At 43.7% G+C, this 24,585-nt stretch overlaps 1 protein-coding gene across 1 annotated transcript in view; it reads right to left on the bottom strand.

Moving 5' to 3' along the window:
* cmip (c-Maf inducing protein) overlaps positions 1 to 24,585 on the bottom strand; it is a 36,868-nt gene that overhangs the window by 4,425 nt on the left and 7,858 nt on the right. Inside the window, exons 2-20 of the mRNA XM_084554598.1 lie at positions 18,304 to 18,429; positions 13,682 to 13,732; positions 12,851 to 13,012; positions 12,396 to 12,437; positions 11,781 to 11,843; positions 11,532 to 11,612; positions 10,233 to 10,336; positions 9,941 to 10,045; positions 6,907 to 7,350; positions 4,977 to 5,042; positions 3,397 to 3,423; positions 3,264 to 3,312; positions 3,065 to 3,172; positions 2,871 to 2,987; positions 2,322 to 2,462; positions 791 to 838; positions 558 to 704; positions 360 to 465; positions 212 to 282 (exon numbers count right to left, since the gene is read on the bottom strand). Of these exons, the coding sequence (XP_084410724.1) occupies positions 212 to 282; positions 360 to 465; positions 558 to 704; positions 791 to 838; positions 2,322 to 2,462; positions 2,871 to 2,987; positions 3,065 to 3,172; positions 3,264 to 3,312; positions 3,397 to 3,423; positions 4,977 to 5,042; positions 6,907 to 7,350; positions 9,941 to 10,045; positions 10,233 to 10,336; positions 11,532 to 11,612; positions 11,781 to 11,843; positions 12,396 to 12,437; positions 12,851 to 13,012; positions 13,682 to 13,732; positions 18,304 to 18,429 (2,058 nt within the window). The remainder of the gene's footprint in view (positions 1 to 211; positions 283 to 359; positions 466 to 557; positions 705 to 790; positions 839 to 2,321; positions 2,463 to 2,870; positions 2,988 to 3,064; positions 3,173 to 3,263; positions 3,313 to 3,396; positions 3,424 to 4,976; positions 5,043 to 6,906; positions 7,351 to 9,940; positions 10,046 to 10,232; positions 10,337 to 11,531; positions 11,613 to 11,780; positions 11,844 to 12,395; positions 12,438 to 12,850; positions 13,013 to 13,681; positions 13,733 to 18,303; positions 18,430 to 24,585) is intronic.

Genomic DNA, 24,585 nt, shown 5'->3' on the forward strand with positions numbered 1-24,585 from the left:
GAAATGAAGAAAAGTCTGAAGGATTTAAAAAATGTTCTTCCTAGATTTTTCTTTTAATTTGGTTTCAGATTTGTACGTCAAGTCTTCAGGCTGCTCTAGAAGGTTTCATTCCGGGTTTTGTAAAGCGTCTTGAGACGATCTGTACTGTTACTGACGCTATATAAATAAAACTGAACTGAAGTCTCATCAGAAAGAAGAACGAAGTCGTTACCTTGAGGTCCTCGTACGTGTCGGCCGTGAGCTTGGTGCTGTTCATATTCAGACTGCACAGACTCTTCATGGCTGCAAAGACACGGTTTGTGTTACAATTTTAACTTGTACACGTTACGACTTTCTACGGTTTTTGTGCGTTTTCTTACAACTGAGCGCCAGCAGGCCGGCATCAGTGACGGGAGTCTCACACAGGTTGAGAACCTGAAGACAGGCCAGATGCTCCGATAACAACCTCAGTCCTGCATCTCCGAACTATGAAGAGAAGGAAAAGGTCAGTTGGTCAGATGTCACGCCTCTGCTGGATGATCTCCAGTCAGGGTTTGAGTCTCTGAGCGGCCGTCTACCTGCGTGGACCAGAGGTTGAGCTGTTTGAGTGAAGGCAGCTTGATGAGCTGCTCAGCACAGGCACTGGTGACGTTGGTGAAGGCCAGACTCAGGTTCTCCAGGTTCCCAAAGGAACCCGAACTCAGCAGGCGGGCCAGGTCGGCGTCCTGAAGCATCGAGAGGAGGAGTTATTAAAATACTCAAATCAACATTTTATTAATTTTTTATTGTCAAGCATTTGGTGAAATCTCACCGTGGACTTGGAGGGAAGAGTCAGTCTGGTGGGGCCTCCTTTTCTTTGCTGAGGAGGAAAGAAAGAAAGAAAGATGGCGTCTGAGTTCATGCAGGAACTTTTTCTGACAGCAGGTGGCGCATGTGAGCAGCGTCAGGCATGCTGCGTTCAAGTCTTACTGGGACATTTGAGGTTTCTCATAAATTATTCAAATTCAATTATTAACTCATTTTTTTTCTTACGCTGTAAAAAGTTTAAACAAATACAAACATAACAAGACTTTTTCTTGTAATTTATATAATTAAAAGGTCAAACTACATTTCATATTTGAGACAAATAAATTATGTTATTGCTGTAAATGGCAAAAAAAAATAATGATTCCGTCCACCTTTAGTTTTCATTTCTGTGTCAGACACAGGTAAACTTTCTAGCAAGAAATGAACCAAGGTATTAAACAGTGTTATATGTAGTATATCTCCTGCTTGTTTTTTTTTTTTTCTTCTTCTTTTTGTCTGTTAAATGAAATTAAAGATTTATTATCATATTTCTGGAGCTGAATACAGAAAATTATTTACTTTCAGCTGATCGTCTATTTTCTGCTGCTCATCAGTGTCCAGGTCACATTAATATGAACTATTATTATATGATTAAGAATTATTGCTATCTGCAGAGGGAAATGAGATTTAATAACAAAAAAATTGCTGTTTCAGTTCTCCATCATAGATAAACGGCTATTAGAACCGTCTGCCTTTACAGACAAAGCTCAGATTAGAAGTGAACCCTGGAAGGTTCAATCCATCCTCAGAGTAAAGTCACTACTGAGAAACAAACAACTCTGATAAGAAATGGAAATAAAGACATGATCACATTAATAATTAACCACATGATGAATCACACTCATCCTCCACAGAGTCAATCATCTGCTGAGCTGATTCTAGTTCAGATTAGTTTCTAGTTTAGTTTGGTTCTCAGCTCCAAGACCAGAATATTTTAAAAGGCTCTCATTACTAATGAACAGACATCACTGATTCATGTGATCATTTCTACTAGTGGTTGAATGAATGAGTTAAACTCCTCTTCCTCAGATCAGCCCTGTTGAGTAGGTGGTCTTTAATGTGACCCAGGACTCATTGTGTGTTCACACTACCAAAGGAAGGAGGTCACATGTGTCCCAGACCACCTCCACATGTGGACTGACACCAGATCAGTGTTCACACCTGGACCTGTTTAACCTGGACACTAGAGACCAGATCAGTGTCCACACCTGGACCTGTTTAACCTGGACTCTAGAGACCAGATCAGGATGGATGTTAATGAAGGTGTGAACGGGTCTACATGAGGATGTAGTTGTCCCATATAAACCTTGTGTACTTGGTTCTTAACCTCTGTGGCTGTCAACAACCGTCACTACTGTGGTGGAAGTCTCAATAAGTTGAAACCAGGTCAAAACAAGAATTTGTCTCTAATTAGAAACCGGTGACTTGATTCTGAGTCACCGGCGTCGACTCCCGAGCCTCGGCATTCCTGATAAAGTTCTTCAGCGGTAACTCACCAGTTCCTTGAGCTCCCTCTGTCGGTCGCAGAGCTGCTCGTACATCCGGAGGCCCACCTGAGTGCTCTCCAGGGTGGAGATGATCTGCAGCTGGGTGTCTTTGTTCTCGATGATGTTGTACTCCAGCATCAGGCACAGGATCTGGACACACAGGACGACAACACACCGTAAAGATGCTGCTGCTGCTGCTTGGTTTCAATCAATGCATGAGAGCAGACTAGTCTGGAAAACTCTCCCACAACATTAGTCATTATTCCTGGTGTAGATCGATTAAATCATATGGGGGCGGGGCTTAATATAATGTCATATATCAGTTGAAACATAAGGAAATCTAAACGTTACTAGACTCATATTTTAATAAGCTTCTTATTCACAGCAAGATGTCTTCGATGAGTTCACACCTGTACTTTAGTCAAGGTGTGAACGGGGCCTATGTTTTGCTTGTTTCAGTTTCTGCACAGCTGCAGGAGGATGACTGATTTCATGTGTCCACATATTATAATAAAAGAATATTTCTGTTATTGTGTAGGAGAACTAAAGGCCACCCACCTCCACCATGGTCTGGTTTCCACGCAGGGCCAGCAGCATGCAGGGGCCCAGCTTGTTTTCAGCCAGCGAGAGCAGGAACTTCTTGGTCTTGTAGCAGGAGCCCATCAAGATGTGAACCTGCAGGAGAGGACGGTGGCGTTACATCAACAGTTCAGGTGGATTTTGTGCACATGTGTGCAGGTTCATCCACTCACCATACTGGCAAACAGCTCCCCATCGTCATCGCAGGCCACGCCTCCTGGACTGTAGAGCTGGAACCAGCCGTCTTTCCCTGAACGCACACTCAGCAGACAGGAGTGGACCTGGAGACCAGACATACAGGAGGACGGTTATCTCCTCTGAAGCATCTTCAGGTTGACAAGAGTGTTAAAAACTGCACAAACACACACTCACCTCCTGCCTCGGGTCCTCCGCAAACCTCTGAATGACATATTTCAGTTCCCTGTTTAGACGAAAGAAAAACGTCAGGCTGTTTTAAAGCCATCGGGACAGAAGAAGAACAGTTATTAGAGTCTGAAACACTTACTTGGTGAATTTGGCATGTGCAAGAGCCCTGAAGAAGAGAGGGAAGACATAAAGATGTGAGACATTACAGACTGAAAACCCCATGTAGGGTCAATAACCTGCATGACTTTCTTCTGGTACAGCTGGTACCGAAGATCTTTATACGGCTGGACACAGTCAACAGCTTCAGAGGGAACGCAGAGCTCATTACAAGACGTCTGCAGAGTGTGTATTATCTTAGATGACATTTAATGATCACTGTGGGGAATCAGTTTAATTAGGTTTTAGTAGCACCTGTAGGAGGTGAGCTGAGCTGATTGGTCCAAGGAAGCTAGCAAGAGCTACTGTTAGCTGGAAGGCTAGGAAGAGCTACTATAAGCTAGGAAACCAGGAAGAGTTACTATTAGCTAGGATGCGAAGAAGGTAGAAAAAACTACTATTAGCCAGGAAGCTAGGAGGGTAGGAAGAGCTACTATTAGCCAGGAAGCTAGGACGGTAGGAAGAAAGCTAGGACGGTAGGAAGAGCTACTATTAGCCAGGAAGCTAGGACGGTAGGAAGAGCTACTATTAGCCAGGAAGCTAGGAAGAGTTACTATTAGCTAGGATGCGAAGAAGGTAGAAAAAACTATTATTAGCCAGGAAGCTAGGACGGTAGGAAGAGCTACTATTAGCCAGGAAGCTAGGAAGAGTTACTATTAGCTTGGAGGCTATGACGGTAGGAAGAGCTACTATTAGCTGGGAGGCTATGAAGCTCTACTGTTTGCAGGGAGTGTAGGAAGAGCTACTATTAGCTAGGAGGAGCTACTGGTCTACCTTCCAGTTTCTGTCTTTCTTAGAAGTCTAATTACTCTGCTGACTGTAACTTGTTTTCTTAAAGTGTTAATTAGCGCTCTGCATGTACGTGTGATATGACTCATTATATCCTCGGCTACTGGGTGCTGGGGAGAATTGTTGCCTTTCCCAATGACGCCTGAAGGCATCGGTAACAGGCACCAGTGGCACAGGTGAGAAACAGGTGAGTTCCAGTGCTGGAGAAACAACAAGTTTTCGGGCGGCTGATGCTAATGATCAGTCAGACAGTTACAAATACAGCTCTAGGCGCCTTATAGCCAATTACAGAGGGGTCTCTGGGGGGGAGAGGAAAGCAGCCCCTTTGGTCTACGACTCTCCCCCCGAGACGCGAGGTGACATAAGCACCTACGTCAGCAGGGGGGCCCTAAGGGACCTTACTAGAAACATGTATTCATCCAACATCGAGACTCCACAAATGAAGTCATGAAGGAAAATACATGTTGCTCTTAAATCTAAGAGGTTTTAGACCTGGTTATTAGACTGATCTGATCTGGTCTCTAGTCTCCAGGTGTGAACACTGATCTGGTGTCCACATGTGGAGGTGGTCTGGGACACATGTGACCTCCTTCCTTTGGTAGTGTGAACACACAATGAGTCCTGGGTCACATTAAAATTGAAATTCTAATTTACAGACAAACAAACTGAGCTCAGATCTCAAGTGCTGGCTGGGGACGCATGTGGAGACACATTTTAATTAAGACCAGCTGGTCACTAAGTCTGCAGAGACGACTTGAAGGTGTGAATACTCACTCTTTAGGGAAGGGGATGGGCTGCAGCAGGCTGGCCAGAGCAGGTCTCCAGTCATCGTAGTCCGACCTGAGACGGAAACAAAAAAAAATCAAGTTAACAGAGTGTGAGGCCTGGAGAATAAAAAGACCGAAGCGGGTGAAACACGAACCGAGCTCCGGCGGCCTTTCATTATCGGTGGTTAAGTAACTCTGTCTTTGTTACAAACACTACAAACCCACAGACACTGTCGCTTTTTAGGCCACCCGGCTTGGTTACCACTCTGACGGCCAGACACAAGAACACACTCATGTAAGTGCTGCTCCACTTTCACAGCGTAATCAGCGCAGAGCATTTATCCAGTCTGGGCTGTTCATACTCTAATCAGCTCATCAGGCATTCACATAATGTCACCTTCACACACCGGGACACTGTCTGGCTTGTTGACGTATCATTTTATCATCATTTCCATATTTGTCTCTTTTTTAGAAATACAACTGAACAGGACTGCACAAGAGATTGTTTTCACGCTGCAAGGCATGGGGGGGCTGAAAAGAACTGATCATCAGAGGTGTGTGGAGAACTTTAAACAATAACTGGCCCACCACAGCTGCACCACCGCTAACATGTTAGCATCTTAACTTTCCGACCTCAAACCAACGAGACGCCAGCGTCAGTGTTTGGACTATCCCTGAGAGATATGTGTGATAATTGGTTGGTGGTCAGGGCCTAGCAGTCGTGTTTCAGACACAAACTCAACAAAGACTCTCTGGAGATTATGCTAATGGCGATGCTAATGGCTAGCATTGCATCTGCATCATTGATTATGTAAATATGTCGACTCCCTCCCCGGTTATGATGGCTTACACCGCTAGGGATGCTGGACTGTACGCAAAAAACCCTGAATGTCAGAAGTCTGTGAATTCTTTATGAGCCACCACAACACCACGACCGCTAGACATGAGCATCTCAACGAAAACATCTAAACCAACGAGACGGTTGCGTCAGCGCTTGGACTCTTCCAGACAGTTTAGTGTGATTGTTGGTTGGTGGTCGTTGTACCGCCATCAGCTGTTTTAAAGAAAAAAACTCAACAAAGACTCCAGAGCAGATGCTAATGGCGATGCTAATGGCTAGCATATCAGCACTCCTTTGTTTCTGCTCATATAGACCTCTAAAACTAAACCAGGCACATTTTAATGAACGTTCCGCTCTAAGTGGCTGTTAGCAACCGTTAGCAGACAAATAATGGCATTACAGTTAAAACAAAGCTATGTATGCTAATTAATGACATCATACAGGAAACTTTATCATCAGGCACAAGGTTATTCATAGATTTCATCCTTAAATACGTTATTATGCGAAAATGTTGTGGTTTTTATTTAGTGATTAATGAATCAAAGCTTTAATCGACTAACTAGAATAATAACTTTGCTCATTTATCGACTGTCTCTGCTTCTATTAGATGTTTGGTTCTTTTTCTTTTACTTCCATCGCGGTTAAAACATTCAACTGAACTCTCATTCTTCAGCGATGTGAAAGTGAAAGAGGTGGAGTTATGTCACAGGAAAGCACAGCTGGTGCAGGCGGCTGGCTGACCTCAGGCAGTGACTAAATTTAAACTCTCGAGCTGTAAATGGTTTGTTGACGTCAGTAAAGTTTAAGGGGGATTCCAGTTTATTTCAGTCTGATGCATTTCCCGTTAAACTGCGTCTTTATGGCTCACTCTAATATGAGAGTTAGTCGGGACAAGAAGAAAAAGATTTGTCTGCAGCAGATGAAGAGTTTGATTAGGAAACGTTTCATCTTCATATGTTTTATCAGGAGAAAATGTTGAGATAATAGTTTAATGCTGGAAGTTCTGGTTGTTGTTTAGAGGAAGGATTAATGGACTAATCAGAAAGTAATGGCTGGCCGTCGGTGGTGATGTTATCTGACTGAAAAACAAACTCACAGCATCTTGAGGATGAGGGCGAAGCAGCCCAGCACTCGGTCGGCCTGCGCGGGCAGCTGGATGGACAGGGTGTTGACGGCCGGGCTGACCAGCAGGCAGTCGATGAGGTTGGGCTCGCTGTCGCCCCCCGCCGGGCCGCCCTTCCGCTTGGCGTTGGCCGAGTTGTTGTTGCGCTCCAGCTCCACCAGGATCTCGCTGGAGTTGACGATGGAGGGCGGAGGGGAGAGGGGCAGGGAGGGCGGAGGGGAGGAGACGGGGATGGGGTTCGTGGGGGCGGGCAGGGGCGGCTGAGGGGGGGCGGTGTTGGCGGAGAGGGGTAGGATGGTGGCGGGGGGTGGCGTCGGAGGCTCGGGGCGCAGCAGGCGCAGCGGCATGGGAGGCTTGCGGTCGTTCTGCTGCTGGCAGCCGTTCCTGATCTCCTTCAGGCTGGGAGAGTTGTCCCGACTGCAGACAGAAAAAAACATCAGCGTCAGCGAGGAGGAGGTCTAAAAATAAAAAGTATAACGAGAGGAGAGACAGAAGAGAAGCAGAGCTGGAGCCGGAGAGAGATGGCTACCAGAGAGATGGATCCTCCGAGTGATGCAGTGTTGGAAAAAGTGACTCTCCTCTCTGGGGCGTGGGAAGCTAAGGGGACGATGATAATGACGGGCCGTGCAGTCAACAGAGAGCCTCAGGGGAACACGTTTAGGACACATTTAGGGATGAATGGCTGCAAAGAGGTCAGTCAGGAACTAAACCTGATATTTAGAAGAACAGAAAATCTATTGATGACAGTAGAACGTATTCTACTGCTGCAGAACTACCACAAAGAGAGCTGAGACCCACACCGTAAATGGTAAAATTCTAATTTAAATAAATAGAGTCTAAAAAAGTTCACGTCTCATTTCTTATCAGTAAAAGTCACATTTTTTCCTAAACTGTTTTTTTAATGGTTGATTCACTATGTGTCTGCAGACTCACTGGCCACTTCATTAGGTACACTAGTGAGTTATAATAGTCCTGCTCTAAATCTAGTCTTCACGAAAGTTCTGGTGTTCAGCTTTAGTTTCTAATAACTCAAAGATTGCAGTTTTTAAAGTGTGTTGCTCCGACACGTGTTCCTTATATTTTGACATAGTGGGCTCGGCTAAATAACAGCACCACAACCTCCACAATGATCATCAAGATCACCTCCGTTCTGACGCTGCTTCTACGTCAACTCAACATTATTTAGACCAGAATGACTTCACTGGTGTACCTAATGAAGTGGCCAGGGGGTGAAATGATGTAAAGGTGAAGTTTCCAGTAACGTAGGACAAAGGAAGGCACCAAGGTCTCATGACACCTCAGAGCCTCCACCAACAGAAGGTTTTCTAGTTGATCTGATTCCTGGTTTGACTCATCAGCGTCATGTGAACATTAGAAGGAGGGGCTGTACCTAATAAACTGGACGCTTCCGACTTCTGGCAGAGCAACGTGTGAAAGTCAGTGGAGGGTGAAGAGTTTGTGCAGCAGCTGAACCAGAACACGGATGTAGAGAAAGACTCGAAAAATATTGACTCACAAACGTCCAGTTTACTTTAGTGAGGCAACGAGTGGGCGGAGCCAAGAGGAACAGGAAGGAAGCACCGGGACGACATGGTCTTCATCATGATCAGTGACTGAGATCAGAGATGAACCGTCTCCACGGAGACCAAATCAAATGATGTGATCAGATACTGACAGAGGAGGAGGAGATGGAGGAAGGAAGAAGAGGAAGAAGGGGGGAGGAGGGAGGAAGAGGAGGAGGATCAGGAGAAGAAGAAGAAAAGGAAAATAGAAAAAGAACAACAAAGAGGAGGAGGAGAGGAAGAGAAGAAAAAGAAGAAGAAGAGGGAGGAGAAGAAGAAGAAGAAGGAGACTGAAGAGGAGGGAGGAGGTGGAAGAGAAGAAGAGGAGGGATGGGGGAGCAGGAGAAGGAGGAGGAGGAGGAGGTAATAAACGTTAAATGAAGCTCCTCACTTCTGGTTAATGATTTTCTCTTCTATTTCTTTTCGTTGGGCTGCAGACGAAGCTGCGAAGCTAAACGTCATATCTTGTTCCTCTAGAGACGACGTCACTGGTCAAAGTGGTGATTTGAAAGTGAGGCAGAGCTGAGGCTCAACTTGAGAGGATTGTTCCTGATGAACATAATCAGATTGAGTTTTTAATTATTTTCCATTCAGCGCTGGGCGTGTTTGTGTCTGAGCGGGACGGAGCACATTAGTTTAGGACACTAAATGGAATAATGTGCTCAGTCCTCATCTGACTTCCTGCTAACGTGGACTCATTACCGCTCAGAGCTCTGCCCTCACAGCCCAGGGTCAGAGGTCAACGCACTGGGTCAGAGGTCGACATCCAACCTGAGAGGTAGGAGGAGGAGGAGGAGGAGGAGGAGGAAAGAATTTGATGTAGAAGAAAAGGAAGAAGAAGATAGAGGAAGGAGGAGGAGGAAGAGGAGGAGGAGGAAAATAAGAAGGAGGACAAGTAGGAGGTAGACGATGAGAAGAAAGAGGTGGAGAAGGTTGAGCAGAGGAAGGAAGGAGGACGAGGGGGACGAAAAGAAGAAGGAAAAGAAGAAGAAAGAGATAGAGGAAAGAGGAGGATGAAGAAGGAGGAGGAAAATAATAGTAAGGATGAGAAGGAAGAGGTGGAGGAGGAGGAGGAGAAGGGTGACGACAAGGAGGAGGAGGAGAAAAATGGAGAGAATAAGGAGGAGGAGAAGATTGGAAAAAGAGTGTCAGAAGCTAACAGGACGACTGCTAAGCTAACTGCTAACGCTCCATCTGAAGCTAACAGGACGGCTGGTCGTTGAAGAGATGCTGAATGCGTTAGAAGCCATTTTGTGCCTCTGAGGAGGAGTAACTCCTTCTCTCTGTCGACCTTCTGACCTGAGCTGCCTCAGACAAACAAGATGAGAAAGAAAACAATCAGAGCTGAAGGAGATCAGATGTGGAGGTGGTGAGGTGAGCCAGGAGTGAAGAAGAAGAAGAAGAAGAAGAAGAAGAAGCAGCAGCAGCTAGCGTCTGTGACTGACCTGTTGATGAACTCCTCATAACAGGAATAAATGGCGGCCAGACACACTGCCACCAGGTTTGGGAGGACTCGTGGGTGAGGGCACTGCCCCGTTGGCCCGTGCATGCTGCAACGCAAAGATTAGAGGTTAGAAGGCAACTTGAGTTAATAGGTCAACTGCTAAGCTAATAGGACAACTGCTAACGTCCTGTCTGAAGCTCATAGGACAACTGCTAATGCCCTGTCCAACTGTTAAGCTAACAGTACAACCGCTACAGCTAATTGGACAGGGTGCTAGCGGTTGAGAAGCTCACCTGTGGACAAACTTCTTGACGACCTCCATGCCGGCGTTGAGCTCGTTCAGAGCCAGGATGTACTCCTGAGTGAAGAGACGCAGTCGAGGACATTTCCCAAAGTCCTGACGGAGAGACACAGAAACAAACGTTTGTACAAATATATAATTCAGAGAGAACAGAGCGGAGCTGAGGGTTAGAGGCGGTTTATATAATTAGAACGACTAAAACTAGCCGCCTTCAGAGAGCAGCGTCCTAAAACAGACTGTGGGAACATGACAGGGTGTGTCCTGTCTAATGTATGTAGGGACGATATGGAGGCCAAATAAACACCGTCTGGTTTTATTATCAACAAACGAGTCCAGCAAACACTAAACTCCTTCAGACCAGGCAGGTGAGGCGTTTGGCATTAGCACCGATTAAAAACATGAAACTGACTGGAATAAAAAGAGGAAGTGGTCAGAGAGGAACCGGTGGTTTTTAATTCTGATTCTATCTGATGCTGGGAACGTGCAGGACTTAAAAACACTCAGCTTCCCCTAAAACAAATGTTGTGCTGTAGGTTGTTATGAGAGCTACAACCTGCCTTCTTGTTATACTATTTAAATATGTAATTAAAATTCCTTATCGTGTTATCTGCCTGTTATTTTTCTCAATTAATTATTAGGTCTGTAAAAACCAGAAACTCATTTAGTAGCTGGTGTTGACTGAGTCTTTCCTTTTGAGTTTTAGTCATAGTTTTATTCCACATATTTCTATCCATGACATCAGCTGACGATTTTATTTTTCATCCTATTTTCAGATGCTTTTATTTTATTATTTTGTTTAATTAATATTTTATTTTATTAAATATTTCAGATGAGATGCTGGAGGTTTCTGAGTGTTTCTGTGAACCACTAGTAAAAAAACAAAAAAACAACAGGTGAAGATAATATAATAAAATAATAAAATAAGATTTATTTAATCATTTTATTTTATTCTATTTATTTTATTATAAACACAGAAACCTTCAGCATCTCATCTGAAATATTTAATAAAATAAAACAAAATAATAAAAAATAATAAATAAAAGTTTAGTAAAATAAAATAAAAGTTTAGTAAAATTTTTTGGAAAAAAAAATACAAAATTTGCAAATGAACAAATGAACTGAAGACAGAAGTAAATATATATATATTATATAAATATTATATACATACGAAGGATTAATAAGCTGCAATAAAGTGCATTAACATTTTTTAGTAGAGGTCAATAAGATAATTTAGTTTCTTCTTAAATCTTTCTCTTTGGTTTCATGTGAACCGTCCCGTCTGGACTCTCACCATGTTGTGTTTGAGGATCCTCTGGACCACGGGGGTGAACACTTCGATCACGACCATCGACCGCGGCCGCTCCCGACAATGCTGCAACACACGGAGACGACCAGGTCAATACAGACGTCATGATGGCGGGCGCACACTGACAACAAACCGACCAGGACCAGGACCCAGGACCGGGACCGGGACCGGGACCAGGACCAGGACCCAGGACCGGGACCAGGACCCAGGACCGGGACCAGGACCAGGACTCACCTTACAGAAGAACTCACACAGGTCCGGGGGTGGGTGGTTGTTTTCCAGAAGAGGAGCGATGGCCTGAAAACACAGATTCATATTTAATTATCTCAATAAAGATTTTCAGATTAAAAGCAATCAGTTAAACTTAGATTTTCAAAATAAAAGCACAACTATTAAAGCCCACTTCAAATCTGTGAGCGACACGAGAACAAAGGTTTATCACCATGAGTCAACATATTTTGATTTAAACCCGTGAGAAAACGAGACACCAGTCAGCTGATGGCACCACTGAGGTCACATGGTCACTACTCATGCCACTTCATTAGGTACACCAGTGAAGTCGTTCTAATCTAAATAATGTTGATGTAGAAACAGCGTCAGGTGATTCACCTGATGATCATTGAGGAGGATGTAGTTAAACTGGGGTGGCCAAAATAATAGGAACACGTGTCAGTTCAATAGTTCTACAGAATAAAAACCCAGTAGAATCAACATCTAGTTATTAGAAACTTAAGCTGAACACCAGAACCTTCATGGAGACTAGATCTAGAGCAGGACTGGTTTCACTGGTGTACCTAATGAAGTGGCCAGCAAGTTGTAGATTATATCAATTTCCATTTTTAAACTCACCACGATGATGTTCTCGTGGTCCTGAGGGCTGAGGTTTGAGTTCTGCAGAGAAACGGAAACCGAGTTTAGAGAAGAACTGACTGTGATCAACAAACACTTCAGCTGAGCAACTCTCGCTTCTGACTGAATTTATTTCACTAAACTATCTTTAAATCATGAAGAAAAATATGAAATCATAAAAACTGAAGATAAATAGACATCAAGAACATATCTTAGCCCCTTAAGTTATTATTTTTACATACATCTTCATCTATTATTAGATTTATTTTGCAGATTGTGAACAGTTCCTTCCTAAAACATAAACACTGTCTTCTAACAGATTTTTTTGATGCATGCAGAACCTTTGGACTCAAACATTTAAACTCCGGCTGTCTGTAGATTTTAAACTTTTTTAATCCTAAAGAGAAACCCAGTGGCTGCTCCAGCCGGGGGCCACGGCTCAGACGTGTCTCTACCTCGGCCAGCAGGGTGGAGATGATGTGCAGCGGCGCCTGGTGGATGGACTCGTCCTGCAGCGGCGAGGTCAGCGCCATGTCCACCAGCGCCCGGATCTCCTTCAGCACCACGTCCCAGCGACTCGGGTTGTTCAGGACCTTACGGTACTTGTAGATCTTTTTCTGCAGAAAAACACGGCATCGTCACCGACAGGCTCAGATATACACTCCCTGGCCAGTTCATTAGGTACACGAGTGAATGCATAATAGTATTATAACAGCTGTGGTTTGAGGTTCTGCTCAGAAACTAAAGGATTTAGAGCAGGACTGGTACATTAGAATGTACTCAACTAGTGTATCTAATGAAGTGGCCAGGTAGCTGTGTAGGGGAACATGCAAATCTGCTGCTCAGAGTCCGATTGTGCAGACACACGGGCGGTGAATCAGCATTTCCAAAGCACGGACGTGTTTAGGCCTTCATTTGAATTTTACAACTTTTACTGACAGAAGATGAGACGTGAGCTCTTTCACGTTTTATTCTCTAAAAAAAAAATCTTAGAATGAATTCACTTGTGTACCTAATGAAGTGGCCAGGGAGCGTATGAAGTTGTATCTGGATGCTTTCTCAGTGACTTTAGTTTTTTTTTTTAAATCATAGGATGTGATGGTGAACCCTTCAGGCGTACTTCCCTTCACATCCACATTTAGCTCGAAGCTGAACGAGGCCCAATCACCAGAGAGGTCTGGACCGGGCCGCAAAATGTTCCACACAACAAGAACCACGTTCCCTTTCTGCTGCTTTAACGGGAGGAGCTGATGGAGATGAATGAATGAATAAACAGTTCAACGTACCTTCCACTGCAGGGAGTGAAACCACTGGTCCCGTAGGTAGCTGTTAGCAGCCTGCAGCAACACAGACACACAAACTGAGAGTTAGAGGAGATCTCTGGGACGTCCCGCCAGTCATCAGCCCAACTTCATTCAGACAGAAGCTTTCGTTTCACGTCGAACGTTTTCAAAAGTGATTCACAAACGGAACGGGTTAAAAACAAACCGAAGAAATAAAAACAACAAATACGTCTCAGATAATAATTAAATATCAGGGAATGATGAGGAAACGTCATCTGTCATAGGAGAGAAATTAAACTGTGGAATAAAATCCAACCAACCAGCAAAAATCAACTTTAAATAATCGTCTCCACTTCCACAACATCCCACAAGAAAAACAGCAAAACATAAGATTTAAGACACACGTAATGAGCACCAACGAGAGACACAGAAAAACAACCACAAAGAGACAAAACACGACCAGAAAGAAGTGAAACACGGCTACAAAGACGTAAAAACGAATTAAAACAGGAAACAAGCTGATAAAAAGAGACTTAAAATAACCTAAACGTGACACACGATGAGCAGGAGGACGAACCGGAGCAGAGACAAAGACAGAAATCAACAAGATGTGAAACAAAACTATCACAAAGAGACAGAGGCAAACAGCTACAGAGTCATAAAAACTATTAAAACAAGACTCAAAACAACAAAAAGAGACTCAACATGAGCAGAAAGACAACTTTAAAGACATTAAACTGGTACAGAGAGCTAAACGTCTCCCAGTCTTCATGTCCTCCTGCAGTTCTCCTCTCCTACCTGAATGAACAGTTCTCCAACCTGCCTATGATTCCTCTTCTATTCTCTAACTGTCCTGTAACATCATCAGCTGTATGTTGTATTTGTATCATCATCAGATTCTACATGTACTCTTTAGTCAGATAGATGTTTATCTCCTTCCTCCTCTCCTCTCTCTCCTCTGTCTCTACCCGTCCAGCCTCAGGCGGATGGTTCCTCCATATGAGCTTAAGGTTCTGCTCAAGGTTTCTTCCTGTTAAAAGGGAGTTTGTCCTGCCACCGTCGCCTTCAGGCTGCTCTGGGGGTTCAGACTGGACTTTGTAAAGTCTTGAGACGATTTGTATTGTTATTGACGCTATAGAAATAAAACCGAATTGAATAATTAACCAACGCTGGCACAAAGCGCCGCGTTCAGCAGGGAGAACACAGCGGTGAGTAAAAACACTCGAGACATTTGCTTCCTGTGAAAGTGAGAAACACGAAGGAGTTCCTCCGTTCAGTCTCAGCCAAGTCTGACGCGTCTTTAATGAATAAATGAGCGAGAGGACGGACACCTGGACACGTCTCACCTGCTGCCAGCCAGACATCAACCTACCAGGACTCACTCAGTCATTAATGAACGAATGAACGAATGAATGAATGAACTTCTGACTCCTTTAGATCTGAAATAACGGGCTCATTCTTCCTTCCTTCCTTCTCCTCCACAGCTCGTTACCAGAGGAGTAATTGATCGCTGGCTAAATAACGTCTTTATTTGGAGGAAGAACTGGTCCGTGGTGGAGGACGGGGTGTCCAGGACAGGACGTACCGTCTCCAGTCAGATAGCGGCGGCTTCATCTCTACGCGCCACTGAAGGAGCTCAGCTGTTTACCATGAGATTCTCCTCACACCAGATTAAAAAAAAAGACAACACAAAGTGGTGGTGACTTTACGGCACCGTGTGAGAACTGAACCTGGATCTAAGGAAACAAGACAAACTACACACAGACACACAACGTGGGTTTAAAGAGATGCAAAGATTAACGTGGGGACGCAAAGACGTAAAAAGGATGAGCACGAAGATTAAAGGAGAATGAAACGTCCTAAAATCACATCGACAAGAAGGGAAATGTACAGCAAGCAACCTGCAGGACGGGCAACGCAACTAAATACACACAGAAATAATCCAAACATCTTTAAAAGAGAAATATTTGCAGAAAATGACGACAAAGACTCAAAAAGACCAAAAAAGATGGACGAACGCTGCCTAGAGACACAGCAGCAACACAAAATGACCGTAAAGCAACACAAGAAACAAGACAAAATGACTAAAGAGACAAAAAACAAATGCAAACGATGCAAAAAAGACAGCAGATAAAACAAGCACACAGGACACAAAACGATGCTAAAGAAAGACCAAGTCCAAGTGATGACAGAAGAGACGCAACACAACCACAAAAGATGCCACAATGTAGAGACGTCAAATGACCATAAAAGACCCATAAACATAAAATGATCACAAAGAAACACAAGAAATGATATAAAATGATTAGAAAACAGATGGAGACAGAAATCACCATGAAGAGAAGCAAAGCAACGACAACGACTCCAACGGCAACAAAAATGGCACAAAACAGTAACGAAGAGACGAAAAAAGGGACATCAAGAGAAAACCCAAAACGGCAAAGAAACCGCAGAGATGTGAAATTACCAGAGAGAAACAACATTCACAAAGCACCGTTTAAAAATCAAACATTAAGGGACATCAAATCATTTTAAAAGACACAAACAGGAAACAAAAGACACAAAAAGACCTGTGGACGACTACACAGAGACACAAAGAGTCATAAACATTAATGTAGGGACGCAAGAGGTTAAAGAAAAGAGACATACAAAGACCAGGAGACAACCACTGAGCACACAGACGTGAGACGATGATAAATAAACGACGTTAGACACTAAATCATCACAAAGAGACGCAGCGATGCAACAAAAATAGACCTAAGAGGAGCAGACTGATTTATTAGTGGAGATCTTCTCTTCACCTTCACACAGAACAACAGCTGCACAAGCTTTAACCTTCCACCATCCTCAGTTTTTTTTTTCCCACCACATTAAATTTTCCACAACTCGTTTGGGAGAAGCTCGACTGATCCTGGATCAGCTGAGCGTCGGGCAGCGCTCCAAAAAAACCACCGGCGGGGAAAAGCAAACACAGCTGAGGAGGTGGGAACACACTGCTGACCCCCAGCTCCAGCCAGGGCTCTGCTCTACAGGACCAGGACCAGGACCAGGACCACAGACGGGCCCATAAACCTGGTTCCTGCAGGTCACCACGTTCACTTTACTACCTTTTTCATTTTATATGTCCTTGGTCAACTGTAGAAAACAGCTGTGGTTATATCACATTTACAGCTGCAGATAATAATAATAATAATATTATTTAGATGAATGTGAGCTGGACTCAGATAGAGAGCAGGAAATGGACGATAAATTAAATTAAAAATGATTTGTTCCTGTTAGAGTTGTGGATGGAGGTGTGATCTTCAATCAAAAGTAAAAATAAAATCTTTAGTGATTAGGATCAGTTTAAATAATCTGAATCATTTCTACATATCTTTGACAAAAAGAGACTCAAACAAACACAAAGAGGCTAAAGGAGCAGAAAGAGGAGACAAAGACATATAACTGATAAAGACAGGAGACAAATCAACACAAATAAAATGAACACAACCGGAAAGAGACTAAAAAAAACTGAAACGAGACAGAACATGAAGAAAAGGAAACTCAAAGATGAGAGAAATGAGAAATAAGTGTCAGACAGCTACGAAGACACATAAACCAGCCACAAATAGAAAAAGAGACTCAAGACAAACAACAACCAGCAGACACTAAATGAGCGTTAAGAGGTGACGAGCAGCTACCTTCAAAAAATAAATGATTAAAACATAACTCTCACTATCAGTCAGTTTTTGGTTTATAGCTTTTTCTAGGGAACAGTTCCCAGCAGGACCAGGTCTGGAGGGAAGCGGCCTCCGCCTCCGCCCCCGCCTCCGCCTCCGCCTCCACACTGATCTCAGTTTAAACATTTATTACAGGCCACTGACCAAACAGTGATCTGGTCAGTTATCAGGCAAAGCTCCACTTTGTCCACAGACATCTCATCTGTTTGTACAAGTCTCTGTGACACATGAGAGGAAGTAAGGTGGCTCTGCCAAAGCTCACAGTTTCCAGACTACACTGGCAGGATTCACGTGTCCTTGTCTCTGCTGACGGACCCCAGGTCAACGTGAAGAGGACCGAGAGACGCAGACTCAAGGAGCTGCAGCCTCTGAATGACTATCAATAGCAAGTTAGCATCAAATGCTAAGAGACACGGTTCAAAGAGACATAAAACTGGCCATGGGTCCACTTGTTTCTTTAGTATTTTGTCTCTCTGAGGCTTGTATTTGTCTCTATGTTGTCATTTTGTGTCTCTACATCTCTTTCTAGTTTGTGTCTCTTTGCAGTAGTTTTATGTATCCTTGTATTTCTTTGTGTGTCTCTTTGAGGCCATTTTGTTGTTGCCTGGTGTATCTTTGTAGTCGTTGTGTGTCTCTTTGACAGTGTTTAGTGTTTCTTTGTAGCTCAGTAGTCATGTGTCTCTTCGTAGTCTTTTTGTCTTTTTTGTTTTGTGTCTCTTTGTGTCTCATGTCACTGTTTTGAAACCGTTATTTTCGTTCTAAAAGAAGCTCATTTGTGTTCTTTCGGCTCACGGCTAGAATAAATGTCACACAAATATAAAAGGTCTCTTCAAACTCTGTCCAGTTCTGGATTGAGTACTGATTTTATGTACATCAGGAAACATCAGGAAGGAAAATGAGCATCACCTGCAGCAGGACGGTGCCTCCAGGGAAGCTGAGCTGGACGCAGTACTTTGGAGCGTTGTCCCATGAGAGGAGCTGCAGGTCCTCTATGGAGCTGTAGGACAATGGCGTCTCCATGTAACCGGTGGGCTGGAGAGGAGAGAGAGAGCGAGAGAGAGAGGATATCAGTCAGCAGCTGTCTAACATTTACAGTTCATACTGTGTATTTAAACAGAGCCGCGGGAGAAAAAGAAAAGGCATTTATTTTTACTGGCAGTCATCTGGAAAGACCAAAAGAAAACATATCCCGGACTAACCTGCCCTGAGAAAACAAGAGGCCAAACAAAACCTCGGTACACAGCCGTCTTTATCAAGCCTGACATTTGATGGAGCTCCAAGTGAGCAGTCATTGAATGCAGAAACAAGGTGGAAAATCAATTTAGCAAAAGCCATTAATCACACAAACATCACCTAGAAAGAGCTTTAGGTCAACACACAGAAAAAAAAACTGTGTGGTGTGAAGCTCTGATCCCAGACTCATCATCACTACACACAATCTGTTTGGTAGTCTATCACAACAACTCACAACAACCGCAAAATGACCAAAGAGGTGCCAAACAACTACACAGACATAAAAATGATCAAAACAAGCATCAAAGCAACAAAAGGAGACTCAAAACAACCACAAAGAGACATAAAATGTCCCCACAAAGAGGCGCTAAAAAGCTGCAAAGGTATAAAAATTATCAAAAAATAAATAAAAACAGATTAAAAACAACCTCAGAATGACCAAATTGGTGCCAAACAACGATCAAAACAAGACCCAAAACAACCACAAACAGTCATAAAATGTCCACAGAAGAGGGCCAACAAGCTGCAAAGACACACAAACGATCAGAACAAGACTCAAAACAACCACGAAGAGACGTAAAAAACACAAGAGAGAGCGACAAAAAAAGACCCCACAAAGAGGTGCTAAAAAACTGCAAAAGCATACAAGTGATCAAAAAAAAACTAAAAACAGACTCAAACCACCACAAAATGACCAAAGATGCTAAACAACTATAAAGACAAACAAATCAACCAAATGAGACTCAAGACAACCACAAAGAGGAATAAAAAGGCCACAAAGAGGTGATAAAAAGCTGCAAAGGCAACAATCAAAACAACAAAACAAGGCTCAAAACAACCACAAAATTACCAAATTGTTGCTAAACAACAACAAAGACAAACAAACGATCAAAACAAGACTCAAAACAACCATAAAGAGACGTAAAAAAAACACAAAGAGACTCAAAACAACCACTAAGAAGCAATGAAAAGCAGCACAGACATAAAAAATGACCAGAACAACAGGTTTTGCACGGAACAGATAAATGAACCAATAAAAATGACTCATTCTTCTTAGAGCCGCTGCAGTTAATTAGTAAAAAGTAATAATAAAACAAAAATAAGTTTGATTCTGAGCTCAGGTATTTTTCTGCTTGGACACGTTTGAGTTTTCTAACGTTGGTCAACAGTTTGGTGTGAAGGCAGAGCTCTGATCCCAGACTCATCATCGCTGTGCAGCTGAGTAACAGGCCACAACCTGTTTGCTAGTCTCAAAATGATTACAGAAACGCTGACAAATGACCACAAGTTTCCGGAGTCAGGAACAGACGAGTCTTCAGAGAAAGAGTGGAGGAGAGGGGGTGGAGGAGGGAGAGAAGGGGTAACCAGATAAAAATAACAAGGCTGAGCGAAAGCCACGAGGAAACCAAGCCTGAACATCTTCTAACCTACTGCAGGAGTTTAACGGCAGCTGCGTTTCTGTCGGTAATCCAGAAAGAGCAGTAAATGAATCAGTCGAGTTAACGTCAAAGAATGATTTAGCACCAATTACTGTTGATGGGAGATTAACTGGATATCCACACAAACGGCCCAGCTGACGTCAGCAGCTGAGGCTGAGCTGAACCAGAATTAGGCTGCAATCATCAACCGTGATATGCTTTTAATCTGTCTTTGGAAAACTGCATCATGGAGCTCTGTGTCATCATGTAGCACACAAAACAACCACAAAGAGACACAAAACAGACACAAAGAGACACAGTGCTACACAAAACAACCACAAAGAGACACAAAACAGACACAAAGAGACACAGTGCTACACAAAATAACCACAAAGAGACACAAAACAACCACAAAGAGACACAGTGCTACACAAAACAACCACAAAGAGACACGGTGCTACACAAAACAACCACAAAGAGACACGGTGCTACACAAAATAACCACAAAGAGACACAAAACAGACACAAAGAGACACAGTGCTACACAAAACAACCACAAAGAGACACAGTGCTACACAAAACAACCACAAAGAGACACGGTGCTACACAAAACAACCACAAAGAGACACAAAATAACCACAAAGAGAGACAGTACTACACAAAACAACCACAGTACTACACAAAATAACCACAAAGAGACACAAAACAGACACAAAGAGACACAGTGCTACACAAAACAACCACAAAGAGACACAAAATAACCACAAAGAGAGACAGTACTACACAAAACAACCACAAAGAGACACAAAACAACCACAAAGAGACAAAATAACTACAAAACTACACAAACCAACAACCACAAAGAGACACGGTACTACACAAAACAACCACAAAGAGACACAGTGCTACACAAAACAACCACAAAGAGACACAGTGCTACACAAAACAACCACAAAGAGACAAGGTACTACACAAAACAACCACAAAGAGACAAAATAACTACAAAATTACACAAACCAACAACCACAAAGAGACGGTACTACACAAAACAACCACAAGGAGACACAGTGCTACACAGAACAACCACAAAACGATACAAAATGACTACAAAGAGACAAAAGTAGTCAAACTATCAAAGAGACAAACCAAGTAAAAAGAGAAACAACGACGTCTGCTCTTAGTTTGGGTTTGTTTAGTTTTTCTCTGTCATTGTTGTGTTTCTCTTTTTTTTGTCATGTTAACTTCTTCGTGGTCGTTGTGTGTTCTTCTCTTTCAGCCCATGTTTCATGTTATTTTGTGTCTTCATCGTATCTTTTAGCGTCTTTCTGTCTTTCTATTCTCAGTCTTTCTCGTGTCTTTCCGTCGTCCTCTCTAACAGTCTGCAGTGCTCGTGCGTTTCGTGTCTATTATTTATTTTCCAGATCAACTTCCTGACGATAACCCGACTCTGGACGAGGCTCAGCTCCGTGAAAGCCTCCACGTCTGCAGACGGAGGATAAACACAAACACATCAGACAGGTGCTTCTCTTCGTTATTTGCATCCATCTCTCTCTCTCTCTCTCTCTCTCTCTGGAGCAAAAAGGCAGCTCCTCCCCCCTCCTCCTCCCTCAGGGTGAAGAACAAACATGCTATTCCTTTATTTACACCTCCCTCCAGGCCTGATAGAGTGAGCTGGCTCTTCCGTCCCCCCCCCCCCTCCTGAATCCATGTTGTGAACATACAGGATTGTCATTACAGACGACATCCAGGGTAAATATTGGTTCTGGGGACATTTCTCATTTCCTTGGAAGAGTAAACGTCGCGTCTGTCTGTCCGTCTGTCTGTCCGTCTCTCTGTTAGCTGCCAAATAATGATCCCGAGCAGAATATGAAGCTGAAGGAGATAAACGCTGCGTCTGAATGGAGAGAGAGGCCGAGCACAGACCAGACAAACAGAGGGGACTTCAATTTTCTGATAACCAGCCCCAGGTTACCATAGATACTCCATCCTGCACAAGAGCGAGCACTGATTGCCTCCCTCTGCCCTCCACCTCTCTCTCTCTCTCTCATCCCTTCATTCTTCCTTCCCTCCACGCCCCCCCCCACTATGAATCCTCCTCTTTTTACCTTTTTTCTTATTCTCTCTCTCTTATAATGTTTTTTCCATCGTGAAGGGAGGAAGGGCAGGAGGAGGAGGAGGCTATGAGCTCCACTCGTCTCCTCCTCACTGCTGCTGCTGCTGCTGCGTTGCCATAGAAACAAGGGGATGGAGATGTATGTTATGTTTTCTTTCTTTCTTCCCTTTTTTTTTTTGTTTGTTTCCAGGGAGAAGCGGCAGACGGAGAGGAAGACGGAGACAAAGCCTGCTGTTATTTTTTTTATTTCTATGACCAGAACCTGAGCGCCGGCCGCCACGGAGCGCCACCACATCAGCGCCAGATGCTAAACGTGTAAAAAGAAAAGAAAACCAAGAATCGTTTCACCTCATGTTTAACATCACGTGGCAATAAAACCAAGAATCAGAGCGTCCATCATGGACCGGTCCACTAACCGACCTCTGTCCTCCATCAACAGTTTGTTAAAGAAGACGCTCGTTAACAGAAACTATCGATCTGACAAGAAGCTTATAAACTACAAACATGGCGGATGCTTTTTATTATCATCGATTCATCCACAGATTGATTGTTTTCTGAGATGAATCCTTTACATATTTAAACATCTAGCAGCGCTAACCATTAGCATCTGCATTAGCATCTGTATTAGCATCACTATTAGCATTATTCTCTGAAGCCTTTGGGTTCATTCATCTGAGTCAAGCTTTTTCATTCAGAATCTGATTGAAATTCCTCTAAAAGTAAAACCGTGTTTAGTCTGAAATGATTTGTCGTTTAGTTTGATTAGTTTGTCGTTATTTAGTTTCTTTTTGTCTCTTTAAGGTAATTTTATGCATGTTTAGCATCTTTTTGTCTCTAATTTCTTGTCTTCGTTGACATCTTCCGTCTCTCTGTGGTAATTTCTCGTCTACTTCTTTTAGCGCCACCATGTGATGAAATGAACTCAAACTCAGGAGACGGGATCCTGAGGACCGATGGACAGACAGATGGACAGATCAGATCTGAAACACAAGCCGCTGAATGAAGTCTGCGTCACACAGAGGGAGAAGCACGGGCGTCCTGCTGGGGACAGATAGCGAGCGGACGCTTCTTCCTGTTCCCGTCATCGCTTCTCTTCCTGCGTTCTCGTCGCCTCGTATTTACCAACACGGCCCTGCTCCTCAGCGAAGAGGAGGAGGAGGAGGAGGAGGAGGAGGACGTGGAGGGACGAGGGGACGTGTTTGCTCTGGGAACCCTCGCATCCATCACACGCCAACATAAACATGTCACATGCTCTGTTTGGTCCCTGCTGGTGTAAAGCTGCCGGGCTCGGCGCGTTAAAGAGTCACTTCCCTGAACGATAACCCGCCACACTTCTGCATTTACTGAGGAACCGACGGGAGGACGAAGCGTCGGCCTGCAGCAGAGTCAACACACGTTCAGCTGCTCTCTGCGCTTTGACGCTTTCTGAGAAAACACACGTCCCGGAGATGAAAAAAGCCTCAGACCAGGAAATAAGATCAGATGAAGAGTTAAGAGGAAGCTGAGCTCGGTGCGGGCTGATGACGCATTTTAAACTCTGCAAACATTTAAACATTTGTTAGTTTCTGTCTCAAAATGTCACCGAGGTCATTATGAGACGCGTTTCTAGAGACACAGAGATAAAATAGAGATAAATGTGACCAGTCAGAGCCGTTTAGTTGGAAACCAATTCAAAATCAGCCAAATGATGTTTGATCTGTCAGATCAAGACATAAGAGGAACTGATGTGGAGCTGTGGACGGATGTTGTTTCCTTTAACAGTTTAAACTCTGAGTGACACCGACTGAACCTGAAACACTGCAAGACGAGAACGGAACAAAGAAACAGACGAGTCCAGACTGGGACGGACTGGACTCGTCTTCAGGTTTCCCTCAAAAACTAAAAACAGCCACAAACAGAGCCTCTGTCTCCGTCTCTCTCTGTCTCTATATCTGTCTCTCTCTGTGTTACACAGAAGTAGCGGGGACAGGGGAACGAGTCCAGCTCCAATCTCTTCTAAATATCATAAATCCTCAGCCTGACTTCATCTAATGGCTGCTTTGTTCAAACACAACAGACTCTGAATATGAACAGAAACTTCAGCCTGGACCTTCCTTTTGATTTATTCTGCTGAAAACTTCTTCTTCTTCTAGTCGTCATTGTAAAGGTGCGTCCAGTTTAACGGCTCAGACGTCTGAGACGCGTCCACATGTCAAACTGTCGCCTTACGGTCTGAGCTTCCTGTCTCTGTGGAGCCTGTATGCATGCTGAGATTAGGTTTAGGACCATGCTGGGGGATGGGTGGGTGGGTGGGGGGGGGTTAAGGTTTGTAAGAAGAGACTGAATGACGCATTTTTTTCAACCACATGAGGAAGTCTAACTGTGTGAAACTTCATTCACAGGGAGAGTTAGACAGTTTTAAAATACTCACCTCAGCTCCCACCA

Source organism: Chelon labrosus (genome assembly GCF_963514085.1).
Source record: "Chelon labrosus genome assembly, chromosome: 11".
Classification (NCBI taxonomy): Eukaryota; Metazoa; Chordata; class Actinopteri; order Mugiliformes; family Mugilidae; genus Chelon; species Chelon labrosus.